General features: G+C 38.9%; 1 protein-coding gene and 1 non-coding gene across 2 annotated transcripts; one reads left to right on the forward strand and one right to left on the reverse strand.

Moving 5' to 3' along the window:
• The first annotated feature begins 821 nt into the window (after positions 1-821).
• On the forward strand, positions 822-926 carry LOC133308933 (small nucleolar RNA R71). Its single transcript, XR_009751241.1, has one exon. It is a non-coding gene; the product is annotated as a small nucleolar RNA R71 (small nucleolar RNA).
• Positions 927-7,485: 6,559 nt separating this feature from the next.
• On the reverse strand, positions 7,486-13,837 carry LOC133308932 (RNA-directed DNA methylation 4). The gene is made up of 10 exons (XM_061509666.1): positions 13,703-13,837; positions 13,503-13,583; positions 11,530-11,618; positions 11,218-11,292; positions 10,992-11,033; positions 9,058-9,203; positions 8,808-8,923; positions 8,432-8,510; positions 8,103-8,173; positions 7,486-8,015 (listed from the first exon to the last, which is right to left on the reverse strand). Exons 1-10 carry the CDS (start codon positions 13,791-13,793, stop codon positions 7,753-7,755), a joined length of 1,053 nt encoding a protein of 350 aa, XP_061365650.1. The 5' UTR covers positions 13,794-13,837; the 3' UTR covers positions 7,486-7,752.
• Between the last annotated feature and the right edge of the window lie 431 nt (positions 13,838-14,268).

Here is a 14,268-nt window from a genome sequence, read left to right on the forward strand (position 1 = left end):
CAACTTCCTTTCTTATGGGCTGTCTTGCTGGTTCGCGCTTTCGAGGTTGTGCCACTAAATCTGGGGGTGGTAAAGTCTTTCCATCTCGTAGGCTTATAGCATTACAATGCTCCTGGTTATCCTGAGACGGCTTTTCTGTGTCACTAGGGAGTGTCCCTGGTTGCCTCTGTTTGAGTGCTCCAGCCAGCTGACCAATTTGGGTTTCTAGGTTTCGCATGGCTGCGCTGTTCTGATTCATGTACTCCTTGACAGAAGTCTCAAAGGATTGGGACTTCCCTTCACCCTTATCCCAGTTTTGTTGGTTCTGCCTGGGGTACGGGGGTCGGTTCTGGTAGTTTCCTCCACTACCTCCAGCATTATTTTGATTCCCCCAGCCTCGGTTATTGTTCCCTTGATAGTTGTCATTGCTCCTGTTGTTGTTGTCATACCCTCCTGCATAGCACACAACAGCTAGATTGTTACAGTCCTCATATTCATGAGGACCTCCACAAGTGGGGCAACTCTGACTTGATTGAGTCAAGATAAGTTGCTCAGTTGGTTTTTTCTGTTCCATGGGCTTCCAGTTTTTTATAGTGTTCTGGAGCGAAGCCATTTGTGCTGAAAGAGCATCAGCTGAGCTTAGCTCAAGAACTCTTGCTTTCTTAGGAGCACTGTGTCGTGTGGAAGGCCATGAAATATGTTTTTTTGAAAGTTTTTCCAACAACTGGTAGGTTTCTGGATAAGTAAAATCCAAAAGATCTCCCCCTGCAGCTGCATCAACAGTTGCTTTCAATGGTGGGGTTAAGCCATGATAGAACGTGTGAATGATGCCCCAATCAAAAACTCCATGATTCGGGCAAATTCGTATCAACTCTTTAAAGCGTTCTCACGCTTCATACAGACTTTCTCCATCATACATTTGAAAGGAAGCTATATCAGCCCTCACTTGGGCTTGTTTTGCTTGGGAGAAAAATCGGGTAACAAATTGTTCCGCCAATTGCTCCCAATTGGTGATGGAGTTTGGGGGTAATGTTCTCCTCCATTCTTTGGCTTTTCCAGCTAAGGAAAATGGAAAAAGCCGCATCCGCATGTTTTCTTCCGAAATACCGTGAACTTTGAAATTATCAACTATCTCAGTGAAATTGTCCAAATGACTGTGAGGGTCTTCCATGGGCAGTCCATGGAACTGACCAGCGTTCATAATCATTTGGAACATTGCAGGTTTTATTTCAAAGTTCGGGATATTCAAGGGAGGGGGAACATACCCTCGTTCTGGACCATTTCTGAAGGGAGCAGCCATATCATTCAATGATGGCCCTCTTCCTTCATTCGGTCCTTGTTCAGGCTCATGATTATGATTTCCATTGTTATCATTGTTTACAACCTCCTCCATTGTAATGTTTCTCAACCTTTGAGCTCTTCTTCTATTTCTGAAGGTTCTCTCGGGTTCTGGATCAAAAAGTACTATTTCCAGTCCAAGTTCTGTAGGTTCTGTGCTCATACAATGGCGGAGGTCTATCAAAACAAAAAGACTGCAATTAAACATAAAAAATGTTTCCTTAAAAACGCCCTTTCTTGCCAAATGATCCCCGGCAACGGCGCCAATTAGTTGGTCGAACCGAGAGCTGCTCGGGAATATCTTTTCAGAGAGCAAGAGTGCAGAGTAATAATCAGGATTGTCAACAGGAGCAATCTACTCTAACTAAGAGCAACCCTCTTCAACTATATATGCAAGCGTACGTGTCAAGCAATATAGGGTATTGTAGCCCCAGATTTATCGTCCTCAGGGAGCAGTTGTGAAGTAAGAAGCGCTAAAGGAAACTTAATTTGTAAAATGGAGCAATAAAAGAAAGTGTTATTCTCAGCTAAGCTTCACAAAGAGCAATCTCTGGGCAGCTAGTTAAACAATGTTAACCATTCTGAACCAGATGAGAGCAGTGAATGACTTAGCACGGTCATCGAATAAAAAGGTATCAATTTAAGTAACTTCACGAGCTGTCAACGAAGTGAAAGTAAGAGCATCAGCTGGTAAAACACAGTTCAGTTATCGTGAGGAAAAGGTTGTGATAGAAGGTTGAGTTAAGATTAATTTCAGAAAAAGTCAAGTAGGTGTTACGGGTTCCATGTTTTCATCCCTTTGGTTAACCCTGCTTGGTAGCATATTTTACAAGTGGATTTTGCTCTTTCCCTTGTTTTGCTATAGGTAAGCAGAGGGTAAGGCCTTACTCTCCACGTTACTCCATAGTACTTGGAGTTATATGCAAGAAAACCACGCTGCCTTCTCAAAAGAGCATGGATTCACATGGCAGTGCTCCCGATTCCAGGTATGTATCCCTCCTTTCTTCAGGCTAAACTACCCCAGGATCTTGAGAATGCTCCACACGCCTTTGTCAGTGTTTCATCAACCGAGTGGTCCCGGGATGAGGTTGCCAGCCCATAGGGTTTCACAAAATCAATAAATTAAACCAAAGAACAACTCAAAATTCATTTATAAAATATGTGTTCCTTACAAAGTTATCCTAAGACAAAAGGGATTACTTCTATGGAACCCTCACCTACTTAGAGGAAGTTAGCTCCTAGTGAGCATTTTTACAAAAAGAAAACAAAGAGATAACGAGTCCTAGGATGGGCGCTGATGATCCTCTTTATGAGGATTGCTTGTTCCTTTTATAGGGTTCTTCATTTGATCTTCATCGTTCCTTTCATCAAGGGTCTTGCTTTGTTTAAATCCTCTCCAATGGTAGCTTTGCTTCTTGCCAGCTCAGCTCCGAATAGAAATCCTCTCCAATGGTAGCCTTGCTTTTTGCCAGTTTGGCCTTAAATGGAAGTGGTCCCCCTTGCCTCTGGCTCCCTTTGTGAGTGGGAGTATCGGATTCAGGGAGACACCTCCACTCCTTCTGCTGCAGCTGACGTGGCGGCTTTTGATTGCTCAGCTTCTTTGCTTTCGTACTGTAGCAGAGGTAGCACCTCCACCTTCTCTGCTGTGGCTGACTTGACGGCTTCCCATTGCTTCCTTTGACTGTTGTTGTACTACAGCAGGCTTTTTTTTACCTTTCTGCGTGACACTCCTTCTTCTCTCTTCATTTTGTGGTTCCTTCTGATGGGCCTTAGGTGTCCTGAACAAAGCAAACTAACCCAATAGTCATATGAAAAAGATAATGTTAAATTTGCTCCAGGTCTACCTTAACTCCCACTTTCGGTATTGCTCTGGTCCACTATTCAAAACAGTTGCTCTATATGGAAAGAAGAAGGTTGAAGGGAGTGATTTATAACCAAAACATGGGTTTTGTGGAACAATTTACACTTAATGGGCCTCAACTCTTGAGGACCATCAGTGGGTATAGCTCGCACTGAACAGACCCACAAAGAGATCTATAAGGAAATCTCACAGAGAGTATCATTAGAGTAGTCTCTTTATATTTGGGTATGTCTTTTCTTAGACCAGAAGTTATTACCTAGACTGTGTTCTAGAAGGCATGCTTTGACTGTATACCTCGTCTTCCTGAAACATAGAGACTCATAGGTATACTGTTGGGCTTGTCCTGAAAGAGCATAGGGCTAGGGTGATAAGCTGAAGGAATTCGTCAAATCTCTGTGAGAGATTAGGTTATCTGTAAACCGGAGAAATCGGGATGACATTTACAGGGACTCGGGAATCTATGCATAGTAAAAAGAGATCATGAGATGATCTGCCTTTAGATTCAGTAAATTGAAGATTCCCTATTTCGAATAAAGCTTACCCTAAACCGCAAGGGTTGATACATTTCCTTACCCTAGGTTAATGGGAAGGTAACTGAGACGAAGGGAAATACATACGGCAACCAAATATGTGTAATAGGATGATCAAGTCATTAATCTAACTAGTTCTGGGCAACAAAGCATTGCTAGTGCTCTGTGTTGTCATTAGATGGGTTGTGGGCTTATTGGGCCCAAACCCATTTATGTCAGTGGCTATGTTGGACCTAACGGGTCACACGCTAACATTTAATTGTCTAGATGAACTAGTATTAAAGGTATTGGGCCTAATAATGGTCATTAGTCCAAGAAGTAGTTTGGAAGTCCACCTTGAGGGTGGAGGGCGCATGGATCACAGTAATGAGCTTGGATAGTCCAAGACACTACTAATTAATTTAATTGGTTAAATTAATTATCAAACATTTACATTTTGAATTTTGAATTTTGAATTTGAATTTTGAAATTCGAATTTTGAATTTGAAATTTGAATTTTGATTGAATTTTGAATTCGAATTTTGAATTTTGAATTTTGAATTTTGAAATTTGAATTTTGAATTTGAATTTTGAATTTGAATGTTTGAAAGTTTGAATTTGAATGTTTGAATATTTGAATTTATATATTTGAATTCAAATTTGAATTGGCTATGAAAAGTTGTTTCATAACAAAAGGATAAGATAAGATCTTGTTGGAACAAATCACTAGTATCAAGAGGAGATCTTTTGGACATGATCCAAGAAGATTGGGGCGCTGATTTTGGCTGTTGGTGAGTGTCATTTAGTCATCAAAATCAGCTCCAAAAGATACGGTCTGTTGGGAGAATATTTGAGTGAGTTGATTCAAGTTTGAATGCAACTACTCAAACGTATCTGGACTCCTTTTGGGACTGAATGGGGCGCACAGTATGAGTGATCATGTGATGACCATCAGGTAAGAATCTTGATTAGATAAAGACCTTATCTCATAAGGATTCAATGGAGAGGTTGTTGGGAGTTTTGAATTGCAACAACTCCTTTATCTCCTCATTTGTTGTGCGCCACTTTCATGGGATTTTGAAGTGAAAAATCTGATTTCACTTATTTATTCCCTCACTCTCTTGTGCAATATATAAATGTGTTCCTCCTTAGGGTTTTTAAGAAAAAAAAGACCTAGTCATTCTCTCCTCCTTCCATGCGCCACCTTGTGAGGTTTTCTCTCTGAAAACATCACTCTTCTAAACACATTTGCCTAGCCTCCTTTTTCATACATTGAGCGCATAGCAAGCCTCATTGTAGTGATCAATTGGTGGTTCTACAAGAAGGAGTTCTTGCATCTAGACGCGGGTGGTGTGGATCAACGTTAGATGGTTTGAACCCTTCAGACCTGACCTTGATCATCCTGAAGTTTCACGAACAAGGTATAATATACGTCTTAAAGCACGTATCTTGATGTGCATGTGTGTTCCGCTAGCGAAAAATTTTGTTTTTCCCTATCACATGCCTTGACCTTCAAGGTCATTTTACTTTCAAGAAGATGGTGGCACTGCCGGTGCCGAAGTAGGTGGAAGGGGAACCATCTGAAGTGGCACTGTCTGCACTGCAGTAGCCCTCGCTGTCGCCGACGGACAGTCTCTGGAGAAGTGGCCCTCCATGCCACACTGAAAGCAAATCAACTGGCCGATAGAATACGACCCAAAATGAGTCTTCCCGCATCCCGAACACCTGGGAGCAGGAGGTCTCGCTGCGCTCCCCTGAGCAGAAGTCCTCTTAAACTGATTCGGCGCCTACCGAGCTGCCATCTGTTTTCCTTTACCCTTGTTCCCAAACTTCCTGTCTCTCCAAGAAGTGGAACTACCAGCTACAACCTTCGTCGCCTCAGCAACCTTGGCCTTCTTGGCCTTACTCGTGCTGTAGAAATCCTCAATATCACGACACTGCTGAACCAGTGTCCCAAAGTCTCTAGAAGCGGAACCAGCAAGGTAACCAACAATATCCTCACTAAGTCCCCTGCGAAACTTAGCAGCCAAGAATGTAGGAGTAGGCCTCGCCATCCTGAAGTGTGCAAACTTCACCAACTGGTTGAACTTGGCCAGATACTCGTCCACAGACAACGAGCCCTGAACCAGACGGTCAAACTCTCCCTGCTGCCTCTCCTGAGCGTCATACGGAAAGTACTGACCCAAGAAGAAATCCTCGAACAATGGCCACGTCATCCGATGGCCCTGCATCTCGTAAATATGAGAAGTGTTCGTCCACCACTCGTGGGCATCGCCCTCCAGCATGTAAGTAGCGAACATCAGCTTTTGCGGATCTGTGCACTGCATGACCCGAAATATTTTGTCCAACGCCTGTAGCCAACGCGCCGCTGCAACAGGATCAAAGGATCCATCGAAGGTAGGTGGCTTATGCTTACAGAAAGCATTCAGTCGGCGATCGATCTCATCTCGATCCTCAACAAAAACAGGGACGGTCTGCATGGCCCCCGTAAGGTGACTGCCATCACCCATCTGACTCTGAGAGTCATTCTGCAGACTGGGTGGAGGTGGTGGTGGAGGCGGTGGTGGTGGTGGCGGAGGAACATGGTCAACAGCAGGACCATTCCTCATCTCCTCCAACATGACTCTAAACATCGTCATGTTCGCCAGACGGTTGGCCTCCAACACGTCCTCAGTGGCCTTCTTGTTCGCCTCTCTGTCGGCGTCTAGCATAGCCTGGTTTTCCATTCTCATGGCCTCCTGGTCGGCTTGTCGGGCCGCCTGCATCTCAGCCAATGCAGCCAGGACAGGATCGGGCTGATCCTCCGAAGTCTCGCGGTTTCTCCCGGGTCTTACCATGACTCTGCACAAGTTACACAAATTATGAGTTGATCAGGCCCACGCAATATGATCACTTATACATTATCATAATAATACTCGACGGAGCAAACACACAAAACAGACACAACCAAACATCCTAATCATTGCAATACATACAGGCTTTTCCCTTGAACCGTTGCTCTGATACCACTAAATGTAACACCCCGTATATATCCGGTAGTGTTATCATATAAATAGTGATCATCCTCTTGAAATTTTTAGAAACCTTTAATTGTAAGCATTATGACTACTAAGTGTTTTAAAAATCGGCTCGACCATCCGGGTCTCGGTGACCCAATGGGTTCCATGGTCCGAGCGGTCATTTGGATCGATTCTGCAGTCAACCCGATTTGGATTGGTTGACTCGGCCGAGATCCGGCGACTCGGTGACCCGATTGAACTTGGTTAGACTGGTTCATCCTCTCTTCTTTTCTTTTCTTTTTTGTAAATATTTTTTGTTGTTGCTATAAACTCTTGAATTAAATTATGTTCATATTTTGTGGTAAATATGATTAAAAAATAAGGTAAAAATAAGAAGATATTTTGAATTAGTGCAGTTCATTTATATAATTTAATTATATCTTATAATGATCTAAAGAAGTTAAGTGGGGATAAACACTGATGGTTTCAAATCAACGATAGAAACTTTCTTAGTGTATATTCCATGCTTACTATTTGTTATCATGATTTAGTTTATTTGTGTTATCAAAGCATAAAAAGTGCATTTAACTTACATTACAATTTTAATCGAATGTTAGAATAGGTTCTAGAGCTAGAAACCTACAAGTATATAATATTTGCTATCTTAGAAAATCAATTTATTTTTTGAAGCTAATTGTAGTTTTCTTATGTGAATTTTTGATATAAGTAATGTGTTTATATTTTTTTTAATATGTGAACAGTAAATCTGATTGAACCCAATTAAAACTAACTAAACCAATGACCCAGTACCTCGATCGAGTCGATGACCGGTCTGAATTTTAAAGTCAGGTCAACAGAAAGTAAAGTCACATCATCCACCACAACAAAACACAAGAAAAATACACCTCTAACCATTAGTTTTTCATTTTAGACAGTGCAATCCGAACATTTTTCTTCCGGAATTTATGTATGTTCCAATGGGTCTGCCCAGAAGTTTTGATTTTGACCCTATAACTTCTTTTTTTGGTGAATTTAGCATTTCTCCAAACTAAAACCAAAGCTAGCTTCATCGGTAAGACCACCTCCAATCTTCATCATCCCCATCCTCAACATCATAATCGCCTGCGCCTTTATAATCATCAAAATCCTCATCATACAAAGGATCAGCGTCACCTTTGGAAAAACCATGATGTTCTACATCCTCATCTGATGATTCGTTACTAGCATTGCTATGTTCGCGTTCTTCTGATCCACACTCAGAAGCTTCAACTTCTTCATCCTCCTCTTGAGAAATCTCATCAGGATAATCATTCAGTGGATTGTTTTCAGCTATAATCAACAAATGTAAATGAGCTTTTTAACCAATAGGGATTTGAATTAAGGGGTAATGATGAGAAAAGTTAGACTAGTAAATACCATTTGAGTCATCAGATTCATAATCCGAATCATCTGGTCCATCATAATAATCTGAATCATCAACTTGAACTCTGAGCCAAAGATACACAACAATGTCAAGAAGCAAGAATAAGAAACCTAATCAAACTTGTATATACAAAGGGTGCATATTTTCTTATGTTGTAGGATAGTAGGAGAGAAAAAAAGTAGAGATAAGTTAAATGTGGGTCCCACATTTTAAATTAAAAAAGAAAAGAAAAATTAATTGGCACGGAAAACGAATTTGTGTAGGAAAAAGTTCTTATCTCATGTAGAAGGAGATAATGATTTCCCATATACAAAATACTCACAGTGGATAAGAATATGAAGAATCATCAACCTTTATATCCATCTCGTCCTTCACAGTGTAGAGGTCATACACATAATCCTCTGTGTATGTCACATATGACAATAAAACATAACCAATTAAATTGAAACAGTTTGGAAAAAGAGAATTCAGCAATGCTAATAATTTCAAAGCATTCATTTAAAATGTTGCAATGCCATAAAAGCCACAAGATAACTCTAAAATATAATTTTTCTACATTCAACAAGAACAAGAAAATGTGTTTGCCAAGTACCAGATCTCCACTCATCTGTCAATTATTCAAATAAAAAAAGTGCAACTTAGCCAAAAAGTAGCAATACTGGTAACGTTTTAGTGGTAGCTTGCAACTAAACAACAACCTTGTTTGGAATGAGCAAGCATATCAGCTTCAATCTCTGCAGCAGCATTAGGAATAAACTCTCTTAGCATAGGGAGGTAACTAGACAAAAGTCTTTGGTCCTCCAAGGAGATATCTCTGCATTAATCACAGGAAAAGTGGTTTCTCTATGATAATTGTCCAAACATAAGCATTAATCACAGGAAAAGTGGTTTCTCTATGATAATTGTCCAAACATAAGAAAACAAGCTAACTCCAACGGAAATTCATACTCCTGTTCCTTAGATTTTTCTTCAATGTCAACACGAACAATGTCATAGAGGTGGCATATTTCTTGTAATGCTTTTTCATGCACTGTCCCTTTGTTTCCCTTCCTACTCTTCCATATTTGTTCAAAGCGAGCATTTTTTGCTAAAGACTGGGAGAAAGAATAAAATAGACATGAGTTTTCCACAAGGACACTTACGGAAATCATTTTGTTTGTTTATATACTAATATAGTGGTGTAATCCAAAGCCAATTACTTTTGATGAATTATATAACTGATACCTATGTACTTCTAACAAATATCTATGGCCTTGTCCATAAGCAAAGCAAAGATGTGCCTTACCCATTAATTGGCTTCCAAACAAAATTTTCTAAACAAAATGCAAACTTTTAAATGGCTAGGTTTTATAAGGAACCGTAAAGTCTCAAAAAAGATTCTTATTGAGTAGATTACTATTAAAAATTTAGGTGCATTAACTTGGATCCTTATCTTATTTTAAAAAACCAAAAAGTTGATTACAGACTGATTTTGTAATGGAATAACCACATCCAACCACGTACAGCTAATATAATAACATAGAATATACACCACGAAGCAATGACCAGATTTTGAACCTTGGCTCTCAGAAACAACCAAATCTTTTCCACAAGTTTATCTAGTTGAGCTAATGTTTGTGGTCAAATTCCAGTAAAGCAAACAAGTTATGGTAGGAATTTCATATCATATTCAAGGAGTAACTGATAATTTATTTTCCTAGTCTATTGGAGGCTACACAACAGGCAAGGAAATTGCGTATAGGCCCTATACCCTGAAAAAGTTATGAATGATTCAAATAAAAAATCAAATCCACGCACTTTTATTTAGATGCAGGACAATTAAGTGATTTACTCTAGAACTACCATAAACAGAATTGTCCCAAGTCATATGAAAACGAGCTTGAAAGTTGTCCTTCTCTGATCTTTTCATCTCATACACTAGGCTTTTTCTTATCTTGATGAAGGAAACAATGTATTTTTAACTTTTAAGTAATTAGAAATGCAAATCATCTCCGTAGATAAAATTTCAATTGTTTTTGAACAAGAGAACTTAGAATTATCTAGATATGAATTTGAAGATAACTCAAAATAGATGAGCCAGAGCAACTTGTCCTTGGGGGGTGGCAATTTTCAACACGATCTGCTAACACAACACAAAAAATTCGTGTTTGGATCGACCTGTTTTCGAATTCATGTCGTGTTCGTATTGGCGAAAACTGACATGGAAAAACCCGCAAACCGAAATTGACCCGCATAAATATTTTTACAAGTCATTCGTGTCGTGTCAACACGCATAATAAATAACACAAATTGGGGTTGGCAGGTTTTTTTATCGTGTCATGTCAACCCGCAAAATAAGCAACATATTTTGAGGTTGCGGTTTATTCATGTCGTGTTATGTCAATCCGTAAAATAAATAGGTCGTGTTTGTATTGAAGGTTTTAACCTAATTTCAAATTCATGTTGTGTTCGTGTTAAATGTATATGTGTTCATGTTGAATTTGTGTCGTGTCGTGTCGACGCAAATTACCACCCCTACTTGTCCTGTACATTAAGTTCTTTAATTGAAAGTCAAGGTAATATAGTTGAAAGCAACTAGGAATATAAAATGAAAAGCAACTCTCCAATCCAAACTACAAAAAGAATAGAAACAATGGAACAGTTACAAAACCAATCAGACATAACTTCAGGAAGGGGGACTGTAAGTTGAAAGTAATTCAAAAGGATGTAAGTCCACAAAGAATGCAAGGGAATGTCCCCATGTATGAAGAAGAGACTTAAATGACATTTTCAACAGGTTGAAGAATGAAGTATATATTGTCATCCCTTAAGAAAGAGCATTATAAGTGTCCAAACATATATGCACACACATAAATAGGAGTAATATAAGCCATGTAACAAACCTCTTTTTCTTGTTTAGCTTTGAACAAAAGCTGATCTTGCTTCTGTGGACATTGAAAATAGGAGATGTTAAAAGACAATAAGATTGTGAATATGAAGCGTGTTCCCAAAAGGAATTTGGGTAGAGCAGTGATTTGGTGACTTAAAGCACGTACATATGTGTGTGACCATGAATCTGTGCACATGCAAATGTGGGAGGGGGAGAGAAGTGAAGAAGAGAGGGCTTACATTATCCTTTTTAAAGAAGTTCTTTCTTTCCAAAACTTTTGAGTTAGATTCAGAAGCACCGCTGGAACAAGGATCCTAAAGAAACAGTCAGTCAATAAGGTGCATGTGTATCCAGCTTATGAAAACATGGCGCAATGATGATTAAAAATTGTCACCTATTGAGAAGACCAACTAAATACACTGAAAAAAGGCATTGCAAATGGAGAATAAAGGTACTTGAGGTGAGGGAGGGTTAATTGCAAAAAATACATGACGCTTCTCTATGTCATAGGGAGAAAGAATTGGTCACCATCATCTAGTTGGGAAACTAACCACAAAGGATTGCACAATGTCAAAGGTGACCTCAGAGCTGTTTATTGTCTCCACATGTTGCACGAAAATCTTCTTGTTATGAAATTCCACTAAAGAACAGAGACATTATATCAGGAGTCAGGCATAAATATTAAATACACATTCAATGAAAAAACGTCCTGGCAGTTTCCAGCTCTTCATTCTGTCACTAATCATCTCATTTCTAGCAAGACTTATTTATAGGGGTTTTCTTCAGGTGGGTCACTATCAAACCTTATTTTTGGTAGCACTATGACAACTTTGTTTCCGTATATACAAAAACATGTTATTGGTCAAAAGAAATCGACATCACAGAAAAAGGAGAAAAAAGAGAGAGAGAGAGAAACAAACCAAGTCTTTAACACTTGAACATGGTGGACAGTGCCTAAACACACGTTTAAGCAAAATCACCTTCTTCTCTACCATATTTTAGTATTTATGGATGCTTATTTTGATGCTTTCTGTATGTGCCGAATAATCACAGACCTTGCGACTAAGTGCCTTGTTAATTGGTTTTAGATAGACATCCTCCCATAACAAGGATGTAAAGTGAAAAGAAATTTGGAAAAACTGCACACAATGTAGGTGCATGTACATCTCTGTGTATATATATATATTCAGTGATTAAGTGGTAGTACAATATAGTATAGAAGACATAAATACCCTCCACATAGTGCATACTAATCACATGCACATAATACACTTAATTCTCAGCAGCCCCCAAGCTGAATCATAGATGTTAATCATGCCCAACTTGTTATAAAAAGTATCCGATCCTACTCCCATTAAGTGCCTTTGTGAAGATGTAAGCTATCAGTTCTCTAGTTCTAACATGTCCAGTAGATATAAGTCCTTGCTGAATCTTTTCCCAAATAAAGTGGCAATCCACTTCTCTGTTTTTCGTTCTTTCATAAAACACTAGGTTTGAGGCAGGGGATTGCATACTAGTGTGCAGTGAGGAGAATATGAGTAAAAATTAGCTTTAGGAATAGATTTGTAACAACCACTCCTTGTGACAGGTGGGGAAGGGAATGGAATCGGTTTGAGTAACAGGATAAGAGAGAAGGAAGGGAGACGAGATGGGGTAAGGAAGAATTAGATAAGGTCTGGAAAATGCTCCTAAAAGTATCTGTGCTGTCTTTAGCATTTTCTTTTTTTCCTGTTCTCTTCTTCTATAGTTGAATACATCTATTCCGGAACTGATGTTCCACTGATATCAGTATCAGTGATCGTACAAAGATAGTTGTTCAATAAAATTAAAGTTCTGGTTCCAGGTTCCAACAGTGTCCTCCAAGGAATAGGTGGGCTAAACTGAAAATTCATGGCAGTTGTTATGGAAATTAGGGGAGGGCTGGCTTTGGTGGACTTATCTGGGGAGAGACAGGTGTGAGTAGTATTGGAGTTCTTACTGATATTCATGTAGACTCGGTGGAAATTCAACAGAATTTGATCATTGCTTGGAATCATGGTTATAGCAAAATTGAGTAGGAGGCTGCGAACCTGATTCTATTGATCCAGTTAGATTAATGCAGCATGCAAATCGTGTTTTTCATCCTTAAGGTGCAATTTGTTTCTGACATGCAGTTTGTTTCTGGTTTCTTTCTCTTATGTACACCCCCCACTCTTCCAAATAAAAAAAAGCCAGAAAAATCACTTTCAACAACGAAGTATAATCAGTTATTAATATCTTCATATTATCAATTATGACAGCAAAGAAACATTATATAGTTTAGTTCATGTGAAAAGCAGGAACCCAAGGCATAGTTTGGGAAGAGAGTAGAGATAAAGTGAAATCAAGAAATGAGCTAATATATAGACTAAACTCTTTATTAAAAGAGAGATAAACTAGGCAAAACATCAAGTATATGCTATTCACAAAGAGTGGAAGTATGAAAAGCTTCAACCGTGAGAAAACATAGATAATCTACAAAAGAAGCAGAAGAAAAGTAGCAAACCCTTTTGAGCAGAATCAGAGATTGATAGATTTCCAAAATCCAAGAGTGGTCGCTTCGATGGCCTCTCATTGATTTCCAACCCTACATTGCCATCCCAAAAACACAAATATGTAAATATATATATGGGAGCTCAAATTAGAGTGAGAAAAATAGGAAGAAAATGAAGAGAACGAGATATGAAAAGAAGAATAAGGGTTTACAGAAAGCATCAAGCGGAGATTGAAAGGGTTTTCGTTTCACCCTAACAACCACAGGCTTGGGTGGAGACGAAGCCGAAGAACTTTCGGCCATGTTCTTCTTTCTTGCTCAAAATTGGAGTCTCTATTTCTCAGTCTGCTCCAACAAGTTGTGAGAAGTTGCTTAATTTCAGCGTTTTAGAGCTAAAGTAAACGGCGCGTCGTTTCTGAAGTAATAGCCTCGCAAGCAACAACAACAAAAAAACTCTCCCCTAAACGGACGCGCATAAATGGGTTACGATGATAGATTGATAGGGTCTATTCGAGAATGGGTAAGAATAAATAATTTTCCTAATCATCCAAGTTGCTTGATTATTTCATCAGATGGTTAGAGTTGTAGAAACGAAATGGGAAGAACTCAATAACTTAAAAAAAAAAAATTAAAAAAAAAATCATAATTCTGAATCTTTATTCCAAGATTCAGAATTTGAGACTTTTAATTCAAATTTATTATAACTTAAAAAATCATAATAAATTAAAAAAAGTTTAAAAATTATAGAAAATAATAATTTATGGGTCTGTTTGATTGT

Source organism: Gastrolobium bilobum, unplaced genomic scaffold (genome assembly GCF_033153095.1).
Source record: "Gastrolobium bilobum isolate Gb01-03AN ecotype WA unplaced genomic scaffold, APGP_CSIRO_Gbil_v1 utg12553, whole genome shotgun sequence".
Taxonomy (NCBI): Eukaryota; Viridiplantae; Streptophyta; class Magnoliopsida; order Fabales; family Fabaceae; genus Gastrolobium; species Gastrolobium bilobum.

Coding starts and splice junctions, on each gene's coding strand:
- LOC133308932 (XM_061509666.1), bottom strand. CDS start 13,793: ATGGCCGAAAGTTCTTCGGCTTCGTCTCCACCCAAGCCTGTGGTTGTT. Junction 13,584..13,702: donor ATCTCCGCTTGATGCTTTCT/GTAAACCCTTAT, acceptor ATGGCAATGTAG/GGTTGGAAATCAATGAGAGG. Junction 11,034..11,217: donor ACTTCTTTAAAAAGGATAAT/GTAAGCCCTCTC, acceptor CAATGTCCACAG/AAGCAAGATCAGCTTTTGTT.